Here is a 22,657-nt window from a genome sequence, read left to right as displayed (position 1 = left end):
AGCGGGCTGTCCATGCTCGGCGACCATCTTACTTAACTGAACTTGAATTGTTTGTCCAAAATACCTTTATCCAGGATCCAGGAACTGATTAAAAGCTACAGGAAACGACTAGAGGCTGTTATCTTTGCAAAAGGAGGATCTACTAAATATTAATGTCACTTTTCTGTTGAGGTGCCCATACTTTTGCACCGGTCAAATTTTGGTTTAATGCATATTGCGCATTTTCTGTTAGTACAATAAACCTCATTTCAATCCTGAAATATTACTGTGTCCATCAGTTATTAGATATATCAAACTGAAATGGCTGTTGCAAATACCAAAATATTTAGAACTAAAAATGATTAAGATTAACCCCTTAGCGACCCTTGACGTAACTGTACGTCATGGGTCGCATGGGGATGTATGGAGCGAGCTCACACGCTGAGCTTGCTCCATACACGGCAGATGCCGGCTGTATCATACAGCCAGGACCTGCCAATAACAGCAGCGGTCGGTGCCCGAGCCGATCGCTGCTGTTAACCCTTTACACACTGCGGTCAAACGTGACCGCAGTGTGTAAACGGCGCCGGCGGCATGGGCGCCGCCATGTTTCGCCGATCGCCGCCCTCCTGAACGTCACATGAGGGCGGTGATCGGTTGCTATGACAGCCGGAAGCCTATTGAAGGCTTCCAGGCTTGTCTCTGCATGAGATCTATTAGACGATGCCAGAGGCATCGTCTAATAGAAGTGCTGGGATTCTGCTATTCACTGCAGTACTGTAGTATTGCAGTGAATAGTATGAGCGATCAGACTCCCTAGGTTTCAAGGTACCTAAGGGGTCTGATCATAAATGTAACAGAAGAAAAAAAAAAGTTTTTAAAAGTATTAAAAAAATAAAAAAAATATAAAAGTTCAAATCACCCCCCTTTCCCTAGATTAGCTATAAAAGTAATTAAAGAACATTAAACATAAACATATTAGGTATCCCTGCGCTCCAAAATGCCTGAACTATTAGAATATTAAAACATTTATCCCGTACTGCGAACGACGTAGCGGCAAAAAAAATAAAAACCGCCAAAAAGCGTTTTTTTCAACACTTTGCCTCCTATAAAAAATTGAATAAAAAGTGATCAAACCATCAGATCTTTCCCCAAATGGTATCAATAGAAACGTCATCTTGTCCCGCATAAAAAGACACCACAACCAGCTCCATACATGAAAATATGAAAAAGTTACAGGTGTTAGAACATGATGACACAATTTTTTTTTTCTATTTTGCAAAGTTTATCATTTTTTTTAAAAGTATCAAAACATTTCAAATACTATATAAATTTGGTATCACCGCGTTCGTACTGACACGTAGAACACAGGTAACATGTCATTTGTACCAAACAGTGAACGCTGTAAAAATTAAACCCATAAGAAAATGGCGCAAATGCATTTTTTCTCCAATTGCACCTCATTCTGAATTTTTTTCCAGCTTCCCAGTACATTGCACAGCATATTGAATGATGCCATTACAAAGTACAATTTTTCCCGCAAACAATAAGCCATCATGTGACTCTGTGAACTGAAAAATGAAAAAGTTATGGCTCTTGAAATGTGAGGAGGGAAAAACGAAAATGCGAAACCAAAAAATGGCCGGGTCCTTAAGGGGTTAATAGGGGTGCCCAAACTTTTTCATAGGACTGTAAATCCAGCTCTGCTACATCAGCTTCACACTGTGGTAATTCATTTACAACCAATCCCTTGCAAGTGAAACCCCGCCCACCTATATGCCAAGAAAAGCAGGAAGTGAACAGCATGTAGGTTAGTGAACAAGCGTCATGGGAATACCCCTTTAACTTGTCAAGGGGCGCAAAGTTCTACCACACAATAAAAAAAATCTTTTTTAAATTCATCAGGAAAAAAAGGTTCTAAATGCAATGAAACGGCAAATGCTCCATTAGGAATTGCACTTGCATCATACAGTATTATGGTTTGTATTTAGAATGTCAAACGACTTTATTTAATTTCCATGGGTTGAATTAGACACGGAAAAGCACAACAAGTTTAATGGCTCTAAAGTATCCATCTTTGTTTTGTTAATAATATCCTATTTCAAGAATTTGCTTTTTACTCTTTTCTTCGAGATAATTGGCAGCACATGGTTATGCATATATTTTCTAAGCTATTTTTGTGTAGTTTGGGCACTTACAAGCTTAGAACAATATAACAATGATTTATTACTAAGTACAATATACCATAGTTGCCGTGTCAACCAAAAAAACTTTACACTTAAAAGGGTTTTTCAAACAATGAAAACTCTTGGCGCTTCCTCTATGAGCTAAAACAGAGAGCTACTGTGCTAAGTAGAAATTGGTGGACACAGCTTGCCTATGCATTACATGGGGAGCCATTCATTTGGATTGTAATCTTTCATGTCCCTGCAGAGATGTTTGACTATATGTTATTAGAGCAAAATGCATCATATTCATGAGGAAACCCCTTGAAAAGAGTCAGTCATTTATCAAACAGAAAAGGGGTCTCTTTTTATAGCAACTAATCACGGCTCAGATTCCATAAACGTCTCCGGTAATACATTAAAGCTGTACTGTAATTGGCTGCTATGAGCGGCAAGCCCAGCTTTACAGTTTTGGGATATTTAGTACAAAGGTGTGCAATATATAAACACACTTCCTTACTATCTTAGATGATGTTTCCAAAGACAGTTTGCTAGTTAAAGCGACTCTAGAACATATCAAAACTTCTTGTATCATGGGCTGTTCCACACAGGCTTTTTACAAACTTCTATTCCAGGTATTGCTGATAATTAGATCAGAGCTCAGCCTTCCTGACTATATACTTATACTCTCTCAGGCCTGGTTCACATCTGCGTTGGTAATCCATTCGGGTGGTCCGCATGCGGACCCCACGAACAGATTACTGAACGCATTGAGAAGCGGTGTGCAGTGGAAGCACACTGACCCCATAGACTATAATGGGGTCTGTGTGCTTTTCACACAGTCTCCGCACGAGTCATGTGGACAGGAAAGTAGATCATGAACTTAATTAAACGTAATTAAACTAAATTCTAATATTGAAAACTTTTCTGGATTTTGGGATGTCTGAGTCAAACTATGTATGTGCGGGGTCATCGTCTTCTTATGGCTTTTTATCACATTAAGATTTATCACACCACAGTAAAAATGATTGGAAAATCAATATCTTTACCAGGGGTCACTGCCATAATTGACAAGCAGTGATCTACTGAGCTTGATGGCTAGGAAAATGTTCCCCGTAGTTAGGTATCAGTATTGTTGCCTGTTAGTAGCTCCTCTTAGAAATGCAAGGAAGGCTGCAAGGCCTGGAGTAAAAAGTGAATAATGTTTAGTTGAATTTACCTTTTCTGATTGTTCCACCAATAATGATGTCTATTTCACTGGTGCAACTTGTTAGGATGGGGTCCCGCAGGCTTCCCGTCCAGCGCATAGCGCCACCTGTGGGCCAATACAAACCTCGCCCTCGGCATTGTGCAGTGAGGTGTCTGGAGTCTAAGTCCAGCTTCTGGCCCACTGAGTATGCTCAGACATTTTGGGGCCGTTCAGAGGCTAAGTCCCATTTTGGCCATACTGAGCATGATCTGTGACGTCATGCCACCGCTCCTGTGGGCGGGGACTAGCCTTTATATAGTGTGAGCCGACGCCCACCCGGTGCTCACACTTTGACTGGAAATACCTTGAGACAGGAGGTTAGGGCTAGGTTCCTGTTAATGGTAGGAGCTGTCTAGGGACCAAGTTAGGATTCCTTGGTTCCGCCAGTGGGAATCAGTAAAGCCTATTCACTGTCTAATTGCATTGCAGCTCCTAGCAGGTTAAGAAGTTATTTGTGTTACTGACCAGGAGTAAAGTTAACCCCTGGAAGTCTTGATTGTGTAGCAGAGTGAAGCATATGCTAGGGCCTGGTTCCTCTGCTGTAATTAGCAGGTGCTTCTTGCAAGGCTTCACTCAAACTGCTATACACAGGCACGCTTTCCCAGTGAAGTTAACTGGAGAGAGTCTCTTGCAGCCTGTTCACATTGGTGCCGCACAACATCACTGCCAGTGCAGTTTAACTGGTGGTTCATATTCAGGCATACGGCTGCCCATCTGGGCTTGTGGACCTTGCTGCAGTGTTCTGCAGTTTAGCGGTTCTGTTTGTGTTAATAATTATTTTTATATATACACACAGAACTATAACACAACTATATTGAAAAAACCATTGCTGCCTCGAAACAGATCACAGGGGAGCTGCACATTAATCTTTGAGTGACATCTACGGTATACTTCCAATTTTGCAACTGTCCATTTACAATGGCGCAATAAACCTTTTCAGCGATAATGATCTTGATCTTTTTGTATTTAATACTAGCCAATTATCATTAAGTTTGCTTGAAAATATGTGAAATGGATAATAACACTGCAGAAATAATAACAACAAAAACAGACCACGGCATAAGTCTGATAAATTATATTTCTTCTCCTTAATTCTGACTCAATTTGGGTAATTCACAAAAACTGCCCCTCTGTGGGGTAGAAAACAAGTGTTTCTGACAATCTAAAGCAGTACATTTTTGCAACATATATTCCAATAGAAAGCAGATGAATGTTGGCTATTGTTCCTGCTTTTGACATACATGAAGTACATAACAAAAGGTTTTATGAATTTTTGGATTAACATATTATGGAACAATTCTTGGTTAATCTTAAAGAAAATTATGACAGTTTCAAAAACATTTTTTATTTAACAGGTTAGTGGAAACCTATATAAATATTTCTGGGAGTAATAGAAAGAAATTCTTTTATGAAAATAAAGTGGCCTTTAAGTTAATGCCTCTCATAAAGCAGTGAATCCGCATCCAGCAAGCCCTGTAATGGAAGGGCTATATTTTAATGCAGGGAAAAATATCAGAAAATCTTCCAACAATTTCCCTAACAGACCTCAGTTCTAAAGATAAAATGATGATATAAATAGAAAAAACAACTCTTTAGACTGCGAGCGTGATTACTTTCAGAAAATGCGGCCATTAAATCTATTACATCAATTTTTATCACATTTTTATTTTGATATTGTAAGGCATAAAAAGCATATGTCTTTAACCTTTGTGTTTTCATTGTGCCACCTGGTTTGGATTTACAGAATAATACAGCCAAACCATGACATTTAATTCCCATAAAACAAACACTGTGCTGTGTTTCTCAAACAGTTGCTTTTGAGTACTTGCAGTACTAATGGGTCTTATTTTGTCTGTTTTTGGTACCTCAAGTTTTCCGAGCTGTTAAGCAGTATATCCACGTTTGCAATGAATTTTATTACATCAATGCAGCTAAAAATAAAAATGCAACTTTACAAGTAGTCTTGACTAAAACTTAAATCAGTAAGGTCAAGTGCTGAGACACATAGAGCACAAAATTCACCAAAAGAGTCAGTAACTGTGCCAGGAGCTACATGGAAAGGGTTTCCATGTCCAGGCAACTGTGTGCAAGCCTTACATCATCAAACAAAATGCTGAGATGGACAGAGTGGTGTAAAACAGGCGGTGACTTGACTCTGGAGCAGTCGACTGTTCTGTGGAGCGGGTGAGCCACATTTCGCTATTTAGCAGTGTGATGGATGAGTCTTGGTCTGGTGAATGCCAGGAGAACATTACCTTCCTGATTGCATTATATGTTTTTCAAGGGTCAGCTTGTGCTCCTTATTTCCAATGAAAGGATATTTTCATGCCTCAGCATACTAAGGCAATCTGGGAAATTGTATGCCTTCATCTTTGTTTTAATTTTTGGGGAAAGACTGTTTTTTATTCCACCATAATTGTATCATAAAGTCCGGTCCATAAAGTCATCGTTGAGCAAGGTTGGTGTGAAAGAAGTTGACTGGCCCACACAGAGTCATGACCTCAACCTCATCAAACACCTTTAAAATTAATTTGAATGGCGTTTGCAATCCAGGACCTCTCACCCAACAAGTGTATCTGACCTCACAAATAATCTTCTGGATAACTGGGCAAAAGCCAGACACATTCCAAAAATCTTTTAGGAAGCCTTCCTAGAAGAGCAGAAACCATTTTGGCTGCAAAGTATAGACCATCTCTATATTAATGCCTATGGATTTAGAATGGGATGTCATTAAACTTCCTGTAGGTATAATGTGTAGTTCTATGAATATGTTTATCCGTATAGTGTATACAGCAGAGCTGATGAAAAAATAAATACATATGTGACTATACAAACAGCAATAACTAAAATGTTTTATTAACAGAATTTATAAGATCAAATTACAGATTATTTTCTAATCTTTTTTTCCAACCCTATGAAATAATCTATAGCTGTAATTTTCTAAAATTAGTACAGAAAATTTTGGCATGTAAACTTCAATAAGGTTATGGGTATGATCTCTCTTCTTATATAGAAGCAACCTATTAACTTGGCTTTGAACATACGTAACAGTACAACATATCAAATATTTATTAAAATATTACCTTCTGAACACGATGGTATATTGCAGACTTCATGACGAACTTTTGGATTTCTTGTAAAACACCAAGGTCCTCCTTCTTCTCCTTTAGGATTTCGACAATAGTTTTCATTGAGGTCTTTACTTTGATAGCTCGAATGCAAAAAGCTAGTTTTAAAATGACATTATAGCAGACGTTGTAGTAAGTGGTGTTATAACGTTAGTAAGAAACTATAACATGCACTTCTATGGTAAAGATATTTTAGTATGTCCTTTTTTCATGTAATACCGTGCCCTACATGTACCATCCATGCCAGTGGTAACGTTAGCCATATCACTGCTCCCAAAATTAGCAATATTAATTAGCAGCTGACACTGTAAACACCACTAATTACCCACCGGCTTGTGACAGCTGAATGTATATTATTAGATGAGATGCTTCTGATAGGTAAAAGCTAATGGTATACATTGGAAAGTTCTGTAGTGGAATTCGACACTAAACAATTTGTAAATAATTTGTAAACAAACAGCCATAAACCTAGTAAATTAGTATAAGAATGCAATGTTTAGCATATAGGAAATAAGAGTAGTAGTGGTAGTATTTAATGGAAGTATGTAAATGATTAGTACTTGTATATAATAATACACATACACTTAAATACATACAGGGATAAATGTATGAAGCATACAGTATACTGGTCTTTTGTCATATAACCCTTTATGAACGTTGTCAACTATATTTGGCTTAATTTAAAGCTGAACAATACTTCCACAGTTCTGGATGCGGTATATTTTTTTATATTAAGAAGATCAATCTTTCCCTTTTTCCTAAAACATAATACTATAATAAATGTATTCCTCTTAAAGATCTGCTTCTTTTTGTGCACCATGATAACTTACTGTATTATAATAACAGTAGTTTACCCACTGTTCTATGAAAAATACCTTTTAAAAGGTTGGAAGAGGACACTCCCTTCAGCACGTACTATAACTGGTTAAATGATACATTATGTAAGTATTAACCCATTAAACATGAGGTAACAATTTCAAAACAGCGCTGTCTATGGATGGATGCCTGTGTTGTGCAGGATATTAACCTTGCTGTGTGGCCATGTTTATATACCTTGCATTGACTGTTTGCTTGTACAGTTCTGTATCTCTCATTTTGCTGAGTTATCTTTCAATGTTCTTTAACCTAAGCTTATTTTCATGTTATGGACTGCCACAGTTTTTCTGTTTTTGCCTCTCATATTCCATTACACATAAAGTTTTATTTATTATTATAACTACTTTACTCTTTGATTCCTTGTGTTTTTTTAGGGATAAGTTGCAGATCTTTTAACCATATATAAAGTATAACATACTGTATAATCTATACATACTGTACATTATACAGTGCATTGATTTTATGCAGATATATAAAGTCACACATTTATATAACAGTTCAAAAAACAAACAAACAGTATGCTATAAAATGTAGTACCTATGTACTGATAGGTAAATTGACTCCCCTTACAAAAAACTGACCCTTGTGGGTATTGGGCATGAGCGCCTGTATGGCAGCCACTAACTCCACAATGATCCCTGAACTCTGAGTCTCAGTGAGAAAAGCACTTAACAAATGTTTGTCATTGTCATTGTATTCTCTATCAGGTAACAGCTTTACATAGACCTGAGGGTCAGTTGTGAGTTGTCTCCCTTTGACTGTCAATGCTAAGAATCACACTGCCCTCCTATCCGTTACAATGATTGACAGGCACTCTTCTATTACTGCTACTACTACTACTACTGTATCTACTGTATCTACCTTAGGATACCATACTGTATGTATCTGAAATTGCCAGAAAGGGGTCATGGAAGTGAACATTGACATACACTTTACAAATGAAGCAAACTTTAACTTGGTATTTAACATTTTATATATCATCACGCAGCAAACTTTTATGTAATGTGTTAAAATTTTAAGTTTGTTGCATCATGTTACACAGTGCATTCAACATCATGTTTGCTTAATATAAGCAGGATAGCTATCTATATGTGATAATATGTGATATGGAAGAGATGGGTTTCTTCCATCTGGAGCAGTAATATATTACAATGCCATAACAACTTACAATTTTTGAGGCATCCCAGCAATGAGAATAGATACCCTATATGCTACAGTTCTTATAAAAAAAAAACAAATAACCTTGATCTTTGTTCTGCAACATATTGTACTGGTGCAAAATATAATTGTTGCCGAAATATTTAATGTTTCTTTAAAAATTACTTATACACATTAATAGGAATGAAGAGGAAATAAGTCATTAAAAGAAAGGGGCTGACTCAAGTTTACGTTTCTCAATTCTCAAGATCGGAAATGACATAAAACAGAACATTACTACAATCCTTGCTTGTAAAAAAAAATGCAGAAAATAGCCCAAAATTACTACACAATGCATTCCTTGACATAAACATGGAAACCACCTTCCTAAAAACAGATGTTGCGATGAAGTTCTGTGAATTTCAGCCCACACATTAACAAGCAGCAAATGTTCAAGTGTTTAATTCTTTCTTTTTAGAATTGCTCCGCACATGAAGTCTTACTAATGACATCATGATATTTCTTCTTGGGGTTAATAAACCAAATAGCGTGCGGCTACCTCATTTGTAAGATGACCTTTGGAAGCTCTGTCTATACAGCATGATGGGTAAGTAGTAATAATCAAAGCAGCATGCATTAGCTCTATGTGGACAGCGTCTTAGACTGGCATCATGCTGTATCTGCTAATGCACATTGAAAGCTAATTGTCAGGTCAACAACATAGACCTTTCTTTAAAATATCTATAGCCATCAATAATTCAGTACAACTCTCTAACCACTGATTATAACAAACCATAAAAAATGATGTCTCTTTTTATATAGATACTCTATGTGCCTATCATATGTGCAACGGTCAACCATGACATTAAAACCAAGTCAAAGGAATATCTTTTATTATCTAAATACAATGACACGCACCAAAAAATGTTAGGAAGGACACATCTGACCCTATCAAAGTGTGCTGCAAATAAAATATACCATGGCAATGTATACCATGTGTACCATGGCCTTTAAATTCTTCAAATCTCAATCCAATTAAATATTGGTGGTATGCACTGGAAAAACAAGTCTGGTCCAAGGTCCCACCTCCCAACTTACAAGGCTTTATGCTTTTGCTGCTATAGTTTTAGATCCAGATACCATGGGACATCTATAGAAGACTTTTGAAGTCTATGTCTCAATGGGGTTAGAGCTGTTTTGAGAGCACAAGGGGGAGCAACACAAAATTAGACAGGAGGCTGTTTTTTTTTTTTTTCCTATAATCCTCTTTCACATCATAAAGAATTTACTGTCAATACTCCTGACAGTCTAGTCATTCTTGTTTTACTTTGTGCAGGTGATTTCCAGAGGGGGTAGCACTAACAATTATTGTGAAGGATAGTACCTTTAGGTCATATCCCATGTAGGACTAATGGAACCTTTGCACTTTCTAATGCAATGACCATCATTTATTAGCACCAAGTAATTGTTGTTAGCTAATTTATCAGCAGTATGCCTATCTATATGTAGACAAAGGACCTTTCAATCAGAGCTATTTTTTTTTAAGACATGGGAAATGACAAGACCTGACGTGTGAAACATGAAAGGTAGAAGAATTAAAGCTATTCTTAAAGTAGTTGGTTTACATGATGTCTATCGACCAAGTGTATCAAAGTAAACAGAACTAGCTGAAAGAGGAATTTGGCCTTGGGTTATAAAATATATCAAAACGTTTTGGGCTCATCTAAAATATTTTATATCAAATAGTTCTAAATATAAATTTCATATCCTTTCCCACACATGCAATGTAATACTTTTACAGATGTTTTACAGTCACTGAAGGAGTAATAAAATTAAAACATAGCTTTTAATGGTGATGTATAAAAAAGATTCTAAAATCATCCACCAATACACTAACTAATGGTGCTCAGGGATAGAAAGATTAGAGGTATGCCCATACATTATAGGACACACTTTAAGATACATGCCTCCACTAGCCCTGAGTCACCACTAACTACCCCAAAATGAAAGCAGGGGTTAAGTTTGCATGGTCAGTGGCTAAAGTGTTCACCCTGACCTATTTACAAATACGGCTGGGCTATTCCTAGCCTCCTAGCCAGAAAAATGTTTAGCAGTAAAATTGATATCCTGCTCTCAGCATATTCCCCTCAACGCGTTTCATTAGCCCTATTACGGGTCAAATCATCAGGAGGGAGTGAAGTACTCGATACTACTAATCGTAGTGCGGTAAGAACCGCAGTTCCCCCGTCCCGTATGGTAGGACGGAGTACTGGTGTATGCCGCCGGCCGCGGCGTCTCTCGGGATTATGAATCCAAAACTCCGCCCATGCAGTCACGCCTCTCATGACGTGGCGCACCGTGATTGGTCGCGCCCATATACTGAGCCCGGGGCTGAATGCATGGGTCCGATACATGAATACTATTAACCCTAATGCCATGATCATAAATAGATCACCGGCATAATTAAACATCGCTGGTAAATGAAGTATAATGCTGTCTGCTGTATCTAATAGACAGACATTTAATGTCTCACCATTACTATGGTACATTGATGCATATGACATTCCAAAAAGAACCGCATCCTGTAGAGTAAAACTGACCATAAGGTAAGTAAAGACAATATTTGCAATGATGTATTATCACAAGGATATACACAGATCGCTACATTGATATATACAGATCGCTACATTGTATGAGTGCTTAACCCTCATAATTTGCTGCTAAAGATGACATTATATAATGTGTTAAGGGTTCGCAACAGGGAACACCAGTGTGAACTGCTCCCAATTGTACAGGTAAGTATAGGTGTGACATACCAATGGCTATATATATATTGTGAAATCTGGAAAACTGCAAAGGGTGCAAGGATACTATAAGCACCCTAACTGAATTCTATTCATAGGCCATTACCAAACGGAAATTATATAAAGCCTACAATACCATAGCCATATAGTCAGAAAGTTACCATTTGCTAAGATAATTATACAAAAGGGCCTGGAAAACATTAACCCTTAGGGGCTACACAAACCCAACTCCTCTATATAAAGCAAGTGTACCCAATATTTTCATTTAACCCCTTGGGGCTCAATGATTGCATCCTGTATATCCAAGTTGCCTCTTTTTGTAATATCCTTTGGTGTAGATCACCGCCTCTAGGATTTGGTCTGACAATTTCTATACCTTGGAAGTGAATAGCTTTAGTATCACCATCATGATGATCCCAAATATGTCGGCTTAACGGTCTATCTTCGTTACGCCTAATATTGCCAATATGATCTAAAATACGGCGACGTAGTTGTCGTGATGTCATACCAACATAATTCTTGGGGCAACTACATGTTGCTACATATACCACTCCCTCACTGGAACAGTTGATAAAACTGCGGATGTCATATGTTTTCCCGGTGGATACGCATGAGAATTTGGGGCCCATTTTAATAAATTCACACGCCTTACATTTTCCACATTTGAACATCCCGTTAGGCACATTTTTGTTGAGCCAAGTAGTTGTAGGTAATGGGGTCATGTGGCTATGTATCAGTCTGTCTTGAAGATTTCTGCCCCTACGAAACGTAATCGATGGTGTATCTTGTAATAAATCTACAATATCCGTATCTAGTTTCAATACATTCCAATAAGAGTGGAGTATGGATCTCACTTCTCTGTTTAGGTGGTCAAATGTCCCAATAATTCTAATTTGATTATTCACATTGTCCCTAGGGCGAGGATTAAGTAGGTCAGTTCGATTTTGTGTACGTGCATAATTGTAGGATTCAGTCAAAACCGATTCTGGGTAACCACGTGCTTTTAGTCGACTGGAAAGATCCCTTGAGGCATGTTGGAAGGAAGAAAATGAGGAACAATTACGTCTCATTCTCAAAAATTGTCCCTTAGGGATACCCCTCCGTAAAGGAAGGGGATGGTGACTATCCCACGAGAGGATGTTATTAGTGGCCGTCTCTTTCCGATATACTTCGGTAGACACATCACCCATCTCATCAATAGTGATTTTCAGATCTAAAAAGGTGAGTTGGCGTTTATTCACATCAGCGGTGAATTTGAGATTGAGATCATTTTTATTTAACATATTGACGAATTCCCTGAACTGTATCTCAGTTCCCGACCAAAAAATCAATATGTCGTCAATATATCTAAGCCACATATGGACCATTGACGTCCACATTTCCATCTCCTCTGAAAAGACGTACCGCTCCTCCCACCACCCCAGATATAAATTTGCAAAAGTCGGTGCAGCGGGACTGCCCATCGCAGTCCCGACGGTCTGGAGGAAGGAGCGGCCGTCATACGTAAAATAATTACGCTTCAAGATAAACTGCAGAAGATCCAGCACAAATTGACTGTGCTGGGCATGTGGACCCCCACATAACATCCTCTCGTGGGATAGTCACCATCCCCTTCCTTTACGGAGGGGTATCCCTAAGGGACAATTTTTGAGAATGAGACGTAATTGTTCCTCATTTTCTTCCTTCCAACATGCCTCAAGGGATCTTTCCAGTCGACTAAAAGCACGTGGTTACCCAGAATCGGTTTTGACTGAATCCTACAATTATGCACGTACACAAAATCGAACTGACCTACTTAATCCTCGCCCTAGGGACAATGTGAATAATCAAATTAGAATTATTGGGACATTTGACCACCTAAACAGAGAAGTGAGATCCATACTCCACTCTTATTGGAATGTATTGAAACTAGATACGGATATTGTAGATTTATTACAAGATACACCATCGATTACGTTTCGTAGGGGCAGAAATCTTCAAGACAGACTGATAATTACCCCTCAGTGACATATATTTTACAGATGTTTTAGTAGTACAATGGACTTGCATCAGTTTTAAGCATAATAGTGTAAAACATATGTTGTGATTTCATTCCTACCTGTGTTCATGAGGAATCATTGAGTTCCATGACTGGCATGCAAAGCCGCTCTTTGTTGTATTCCGTAAACCCTTGTAATTACTGCCTTTTCCAATAATACAGTCACGGACATAATCTGTTTAGAGGGTTTTTTGCAGAAAATAAAGTTAATAGATGTGGATTTGGTAATCCATTTTTCATCCAGAAATTAAATATGTGTCCACACCCCATTCATTTTCTACAGAGACAGTAGTCTACCATGTGAAATAGGAGTCAATAATCCCCAAAGAATTCACAAAAAAAGACTATATAGCTAGGCCGTGATATTCACAGAAAAGTTGGGACTGGCTAGGATTACCAAAGCCAGAATACTGTTGCTTGTCATGTGTTCTCCTCTCCATGCACTTCATTTGGCAATAAATTTGGGATGTATTTTATCACACCATAAACAAAAGGGATTACGCAACCAAGGTGGGGCATCTTTTTTCTCAAGAGCGCCATAACCGCAGCACAGTCCATCTTTATGGTATGCATGCCATTGTTTCTTACAGAATTAGGGCATTTACTGCTCAAAAAAACTAATTTCCATTTCACATGATCTGAAACCTCATAATTTAACATCCAAGACATATAAGCATTTTTATGAATTATAATGTAACAATTAAATATGGAAATATTTCTCAAATGCATTCTGCATAGTGAATCTATGAATATATTACCACTTTATCATGGTATTTTAGTATGAATATCAAGTAATAATTTAAATAAACTTCATAAGCTTCTTTAATGTGCAATTCTACTTTCAATACCAATATTAAAATATTGAAATCAGCCAAAATCAGACACCATAAATGTAAGTAATCACACACATACAACAATAAACAGCAGTTCTTTAAGTATTTCTTATGTATAAAGTATTTCATAAGAATAAAAGTTACCTTTCTTTTCAAAAAGATCAAATGCATGATCTAGTTTCTTCTTTATTCCTGTTGACAAGCTATTGAAAGAGAACCAGTGGCATCTCTTTATGGTTTTATCAAAAGCAAACGCCCTGGAGAGAATAATGCATTTATTAGTATTAAACATAGATTTCTTTTAATACCACTTTAGCAAACCACGGTCTTTTGTGCTTCAATCAAATAGGTTGGCAATAATGAAAGAATGTAGACCGACTCATTATATTGTTAACTGTATAGGGCACATTGGTTTATCAAAGACTTTGATTGTGTTTGATGCACCAGTATTCAGCATAATTATACAGTACAATATAGTAGTACACACTTCACAATACAATCATATTGAGTGGGCCAAATTTAGTGAAACTACATGCATGCTTCTACATATAGTACAGTAATGTCATGACATGCACCATACAGTAAGCCATGGGAATCAAGAGTAAATACAGTATGTCTGGGTCATTATGTTCTTAGGTTTCTATCCTAATTTTACTTAAAAGTAATCTTTCACACTACAGAAATTCCAAAGTTCTGAAACTTTGACAGCAGTTCAAAGTCTTACATAGATAATATGGAACCTGATATTTTAAATATTATTTTGTTCACTGTATTGATCTTCAGGCACACATTGTAACAAAGGCAAATTGTTTACTGGGTCATCACAAAGTATTATGTGAACAGGGAAATAATCACTATCACACAATAAATACTATAAAACATAAAAAAAATTCACTATTAAAAATATAATGAGTCAGTGGTGTTGATATAGGGGCAGAAATCACTACCAGGCCCTGGATAGAAGGGGGACCCAAAGACCTCGCTACAATATAAGAAGACATGAGAACAACAAGCCCAGGAGCTTCAGGTTACTCATCTGCCATGATCCATTGAGTTGTTGTTTATAAAAAGTTTTAAAGAGTAAATTAGGCTTACTACTATGAATAATCTAAACCACGTGCAATTACTATGGTCGCCAGTACAGGATTTTTCACTAAGCCTATTCACATTATCAAAAAATAGCCAGCATATATAAAAATGGGGCAGGTGGGCTTCTTACTATTTCATCAAGTACGGTATGTAGAAGAACTTCAGCCTTTCTAAAGCTTGGAGTACTGCCTATTTTTTGTATTTTCTGTAGATAGACGTATAGAAATGCACTGGTCCTGAGGATAGGACTGATAGCAACTGGTCTTCATATTGAATATAAAAAGAAGAAAATAGCTGGCACCGCTCCTTAACAACAACACTCAATAGAGTGAGAAAGTTAAAACAGGCATCACTGGTACCAAAAACAGCGACGGGCCATTTCACACACATTGTGGGAGGTGCCAGGACTCTGTTGCGTCATAAACCCGTAGAAGCGCGGTGTGTGTGAAACTGCATGTCACTATTTTTGGTACAGGTGATGACTGAGTTTCATATCATGCTGCTACCTTTCTATTTTTAGATAGATAGACGGACTGATAGATAGACAGATAGATAGATAGATAGATAGATAGATAGATAGATAGATAGATAGGAAAATGACTGCAGACAGTGGAGTGGAGACATCGGCATATCCATTTACAGTATATTAATACGCACGGAATTTTATGAATTAATGTTGGACCATTACTGAACACTGCACATACTTTTTACATTTAACAGACAACTGATGAAAGTCAAGCTTGGTGTGTTTGTAGCCAAGCCTACATATGTTTAGCAGATGAACAGAAAAAGAATACAACAAAATTGGCATCTCCTGAGTAATACTTTGAAGTTCTGTGAATTTCCCACACAAAGTAGTGTGCGATATAATATCAATATCAAATAGCAGTTGTATTAATATAAGTTGTCTACTTACTTGCAAGTAAAGGCAAGTCCTTTATTCCGACTACATCTTTTGGCACAATTCTCTGTGGTGTTGAAAACTTTTGTTTTCATCTTAAGCTCCTTGTTGATTCTTATTAAAGTGGTGTCAGAAGTCTTTGTATAATCATGCAGGTTGTTGCGCTTTCTTATCTTGCTCTCTGTGGAAATATGGCCACAAGTGTAGGAGAATATACATTAATTGTCCTTGTCCTTTATTCATCACAAAGCTTGATTTAAACAATTCATTCATATAGAATATATAGATGTGAACATCATTACTTTTACTATAAATTGTATTTATAAGTTAGAAGATATGGTGTTAATGATTATTTCTATTCTCATTCCAAATATGTACTAACCATACACATAACTGCAACAGATTATTATTGCATTATAACAAGAAGACTAGCAGAATAAGGCTTCTCATGACATCAAGTTTATGGCCCCTGTTTAACACACTGTACAAACTGGGAGATATATGTTCACCTTAAGCCTGTGACTAGAGATAAGCAAATTTCCCAAAATTGCCTGCAAGGCATTATGGGAAAGCCTGTCATTTTATCACCTGAAATCAAGGTGATCCAAGTTCTCTCTATTCCTCTGATCTGGAAAATGGAATTTTGAGCAATTTGTGTTGGCCAAATCCCCCAAATTTTCGATTCACCTAAATATGAAACCTTGGAGAAGTTAATAATGAATACGATTAATGCAGAATTAATTTGCATACGTCTTCTTGTGACAGATCCCATTACTGATAGGGTCCCATTGCAAAAAGAATATACAATTTTCCTATATACCACTGAATGAAATAATGTAGTCTACTACTCTTCTCCATACTGATGTATGTGTAACAAACAGGTGCAAACCAAAATGACACTCTAGTACCTTTATTGTATTGGCTAGAGAAGGTAGCGATGACAATGAGCTTCTCTTAACCTGGAGGGGGCAGCTTGCCTATGTATTGATGATGTAAAGCCTCTTTTTCCGGTGTGGTTTTCTGACAAAGGTTTTGGTTTTTTATTTGGGGTGGCCCTTCTACTAAAAATATTGGCCAAAGTGGACAATTGTTTTAGTCTTTATTTACCTGACCGTGTCTGTTTCTTGGTCATTAGAACTAGGCAAATCAGTCCACTTTTGACAGCTGATTTGTCATCTGTTTTGCATCCATTTTAACGGAGCATATAAAAAAATATGAATTTCATTGGTCTTTTATTTTTTTTAGCCCACTTGTCTCTAGGTTGCAAAGCCATTTTGACAGCCATTAAAAACAGGCCTATTGACTTCAATGGGAACTGCCATCAAAATGAATAAATATAGAACATATTTGTTTTTAATAAATTGCTTTTTCTGTCTGTCAAAAAAAAGGACTCATTCACTTTTGTTGTTTTTCATGTGAATAAGACCTTAATATAAATATTTAGAATAGGTCATGTATTGAAACATCAAAATTCCATTAATAACTATATTCCATTCAGAAACAAAATTAGAAGAACTATAGTTAACTAGCAGGAGGATCTGTCTTCGCACGGGTATATTTAATTTTTTATTTATGTAGTGGCCCTATAAGAATTGCCCAGTTTTGCACTCATGTATTTTGTATATCATTTGTGTGTGTGTCTCTGCCCGCGATTTCGTTTGCGTATTGTTGGCGTTGACAATCCGCCTATATTCAGCAAATTGCTGCCATCGATTGTTCGCCTGCTCCAGCATTTTGGCAGCTCTTAAGCTGTCCTGCTGCTGAACTTGTTACTCATGTCTTGCCTGTGATTGTTCTGGCATCTCAGCATCTCACTGGGACGCCATATAATGTTGTGTTGTGTTGTTGGCGTCGATAATCCGCCTGCTCCAGCATTTCAGCAGCTATCAAGCTGCCCTGCCACTAAACTCATTCCTTTCACTATGCCCGTCATTGTTCCAGCATCTCAGCAGCTCGCTGCGACACCATATAATTAGCATGTTGTTGGTGTTGATGCTCTGCATGCTCCGGCGTTTTGGCAGCTGTTAAGCTGACCTGCCACTAAACTCATTCCTTATGCAGTGCCCATGATTGTTACGGCATCTCAGCAGCTTGCTGGGATGCCATACAATGAACGTGTTGTTGGTTCCAATGATCCCCCTCAGCTCCGCATGAGGAGAACTCTCTGACTTCTGGCTACATTCATAGCTGTCATTGTGTTAGAATTTTGCAACAAATTAGATATTCTTTTTTGCGGCATGTTTAAAAGTAGTAAACTGCCAATTTGGATTAAAGGTGTTTTCCCATCCCATGTGTCAACATGTTGCCTGGAGCAGATCAGATAATATGCAAAGCATGTACAGAATGGACTGAGGGTTAGCTGAGTGTTTACATAGAGAGATAACAGACCTGACTTTATCAGAAGCTTGAGATAAGCTCCTGGCAAGAGCAGTGTAATATAGTATGTGAACATAAATTTATAACAGTCGTGAAGCCATGTAATTTACTGGGATAAAAAGTAGCCTATGTGTTAATCAAGGTGACAATCTATCTACGTGCCCAATTTCATTCAAATCCATTCAGCATTTTTTGCGTGATTGAGGAACAAACAACCAAATAAACATCGAAACATCCAAACTTTCAGAATATTAGTACGATAAATATTATAAGGAAAAATTATTAGTGTAAAGTGACAAGAATGCTTTAGAAAAAACATATGATAAAGAAAATAGTATGTGGTTTGTATATCATGCTGAACATACAGTGTGAAGAGTGACCGCAATCATATAATTGTGTGACACTGCAGGAAGCAACAGAGAAGAAAACGTTCCAGGCATTGGCTTTTTTTCTCATTTGCTTCTATTTTTAATGACTTCCTTATTTTCACTAAAATATTCACAAGATACATGCTTTAGAAGTGTTGAGGAGATGAGATGCTATTTACTTAAAAGAAATAGAAGTTGATTCATAAAGTTTAGTTAATGGGAATCTACCACCTCCCAAGCATATTCAGCTGCCGCCACTTTACACATTACAGGGATATCTTTATTAAATATATTGCTTTGCAGATTCTGAGAAAAAACACTTTAGGCCAGGGGCCACACTTGGCGTAAACAATGCGGGCAAAGCGCACAGAGAATCACGCAGAAAAAAAAGTGTTTTACATTCCCTGCAAAGTGGATGGGATTCTAGCATCTTTTTTTGCAAGTTACTTTTTAGTTATATCATTTTGAGGAATGTCTATTGTTTTGATCACTTTTTATTAAAATTTCTATCAGAGGCAAAATGGGAAAAAAAGGAGGCTCTCCACTTTTGATTCTTCTTCCCGCATAGAGCAGCCTGCGATAGAAAATAATGCCAGACAAGTCTGGGAGCCTTCAATATGCTCCTGGCTATCATGGCAACAAATTGGCAGCCCCAGATCTTGTTTCAGGTGATTCTTCACCAAGTGTCGGCGCTCATGCACCACCGAGAAAATGGTGCCTCAGTTACCTTTGACCGAGGGCCTTAAAGGGGTATTCCCATGTACATAATCACATGTGTATTTGTAGATAATTAAAAGTTAAACATTTTTACAAATATAAGTAGTTAAAAATTCTGCATAGTTTTAAAGATTTTTTCTAATTATATTAGTGGCGACAGTCTGTTGTCTTGATCAGTTGCCAATGGATACGACCACAAATGCAGAAACTTTCTATGGTTTGAGACTTGTCAGGAACCCAGCTATGATTTTCTTATTGTAGCTGGGTTATGAGACAGGAACACTACTTGTATGAGATTATATCCCGGCCACAATAAGGAAATCATGGCGGATTTTCTGACCTTAGAAATTTCCTGCATTCATGGTCATATCCACTGGTAACTGATCAAGACCACAAGAATATGACCACAACATATTTAGAGAAAATCTTTAAAACCCTGCAAAATGTTTAATTACTTATATTTGCAAAAATGTTTAACTTTTAATTATCTACAAATTTGGAAATAGTTACGTTCATGGGAATACCCCTTTAATGCCAGTGATCAGTAGGCATACACAGTAGAGGTGGATCATCGTTGCAGGAGAAGACAATCAGTACAGGAGGAGGAGGGGCCATCGCACAGAAAGAAGTGTGGAGGGTAAGTATATAATATGGGTCGGGGGTTAGGCTGAGTATGTAGGGAAGGCCGGAATAGCTAGAGAGATAAAGAGGAGGTGTATGGGACGGAGGGAAAGAAAGAGGAGGGAGAGAGGAAGAACAGGGGAGTAAGGAAGGAGGCGGAGGAGGAATAAGATGAGAGGGGTTAATGAGGAAGTTACGCAGCAGGAAACTGAGCATGTAAACAAATGCAAAAGATATCAGGAGAGATACCAGATACACCCAGAAATCACTCAAAACACACTAAAGGTAAATGGGTGCACTTATTAACCCATTTTTTAAAAAAAAAAAAAAAATCTTTTGCCCAGAAAACCTCTTTACTGATAATTACCTCACTATATACTTGCACTTTTATATTATATATCAGAACCATTTATCTAGGTAGTATAAAACTGAATAAACAGCCATTTGAAGTGACTGTCCACACTTTGGTAAATACTTCAGCTCTGCACATCTACAATGTAACTGTGTATAGACTTTCTCTAACAGCTCAGTTATAGGGTTGCTAAAGAGGCTGTTACAGTATGCTTTATAATAAAAAGGAATTTAGATAGGGTAATAAGGTATATTACAAAAATTGTCACCAAATAATATCCGACACTAAAAAAATGGGAGTTTAAAATATGAGGAATGGTAAAAATGTTTCAACCACAAATTATACACATCACACAATTATACACATCTTCCCGTGACATCACCCCTGTACTCATACAGAACACCAGTGACTGTCTCTCTGCTGTCTCTAATATCATATCCTCTATCTGAAACTAAATCTCTTTAAGACTGAATTACTACTGTTTCCACCATCTAATAGATCTGTCCCTGATATATCCATTGTAGTCTCAGGCCTTACTATAACTCCTAGGCAGCAGGCCCGCTGCCTCGGAGTCATGTTTGATGCAGACCTTTCCTTCACCCCTCATATTGAATCACTCACACGTTCATGTCACCTCCACCTCAAAAACATCTCCAGAATATGTCCTTTCCTTACCAGAGATACATTAAAGACACTTATTGTCTCTCTGATTCATTCTCGCCTTGACAACTGTAACTCCTTACTAATCGGTGTTCCCCTCACTAAATTCTCCCCTCTACAATCTATTCTGAATGCAGCGGCCAGGCTCATCTATCAGGCTAGACGCTACAGCGATGCCTCTGGTCTGTGCCAGTCACTACATTGGCTGCCTATTCATTATAGAATAAAATATAAAGTTATCACTCTCATCCGCAAGGCTCTCCATAATGCTGCACCTCCATACATTTCCTCCCTCATCTCTGTCTACCGCCCAACCCGTACTCTCTGTTCACTCAATGATCTAATACTTACATCCTCTATTATCAGAACCTCCCACGCTTGTATACAGGACTTCTCCAGAGTTGCACCACTTCTCTGGAATGCTCTACCCCGGACAATCAGATTAACTCCCAATTTCTACAGCTTCAAACACAAAATAAAAACACATCTTTTCAGACAGGCCTATCACAATTTCTAATGTAAACCCTTCCGTACTATAATTAGAATCCCCAAAATTTAACCCTCCTCTGTCCCTGCTCCTACATTTCCCCACATGATACGATGCCATTTCAGGCTAACTTTATAGGTCCAAGCTCCATCCACATGTTAAAGGACACGACTAGTGATGGCTCATAAAGTTTTATGTTTGTAATGACAGTAACCTCTATTTCAAAAGTGTCTGACCTCTGCATAAGCAATGCCACCCCTGCTACCTCTTGTGTCACCCCCTCTACCTCATAGATTGTAAGCTCTTGCGAGCAGGGCCCTCAGTCCCATTGTGTGAAATAACTTTCTTTGTAATGCATCTTTCTGTCTGTATTTGAACCCTACAAATTGTACAGCGCTGCAGAATATGTTGACGCTATATAAATAAAGTTTATTATTTTTTATTATTATTTAAGAAGCATTTCCTATCTTTAGTCACATTTTCTCAGTCCCCAATAAAAACCTTTGAGCACCTATTGTATAGATTCCTGAAGTCAATCCTAACAGAACTTGTAAAACTGATGTGCCCTCATGAGGGTGGTTGTTGCTAACTGTCCCTAATGTATCATCCCAATGTGTTTCTGTAGATGTATACTATATCATCAGGGTACAAAAAGTATGATGGCCCTTGTAATACCATGCTGAACCCTGTCTTTCTCATATATTTATATTTCCTGGAAGTCCCAGTCCTCTACACTTGCAATAACAAATCTGCCTAGGATACAGTGGGAGGGATGTTACATTACATGGATTGAATGGATTGGATTGAATGAGGATAGTCATCTCCAGCTTATCTGGAAAGTCAAAAAACTGGTAGTCACAATCGTGTGTCTCTATTC

At 37.6% G+C, this 22,657-nt stretch overlaps 1 protein-coding gene across 1 annotated transcript in view; it reads right to left on the bottom strand.

Annotated features, from left to right (window-relative positions):
* The window catches only part of HGF (hepatocyte growth factor), a 144,102-nt gene that overhangs the window by 89,441 nt on the left and 32,004 nt on the right, over nucleotides 1-22,657 (bottom strand). The window contains exons 2-5 of the mRNA XM_075274052.1: nucleotides 16,215-16,380; nucleotides 14,354-14,466; nucleotides 13,437-13,551; nucleotides 6,477-6,619 (exon numbers count right to left, since the gene is read on the bottom strand). Coding sequence (XP_075130153.1) covers nucleotides 6,477-6,619; nucleotides 13,437-13,551; nucleotides 14,354-14,466; nucleotides 16,215-16,380 — 537 coding nt within the window. The remainder of the gene's footprint in view (nucleotides 1-6,476; nucleotides 6,620-13,436; nucleotides 13,552-14,353; nucleotides 14,467-16,214; nucleotides 16,381-22,657) is intronic.

Source organism: Leptodactylus fuscus, chromosome 5, assembly GCF_031893055.1.
Source record: "Leptodactylus fuscus isolate aLepFus1 chromosome 5, aLepFus1.hap2, whole genome shotgun sequence".
Classification (NCBI taxonomy): Eukaryota; Metazoa; Chordata; class Amphibia; order Anura; family Leptodactylidae; genus Leptodactylus; species Leptodactylus fuscus.
The sequence above is the reverse complement of the archived record's forward strand: the minus strand, read 5'-3'. Positions and strand labels throughout refer to the sequence as shown.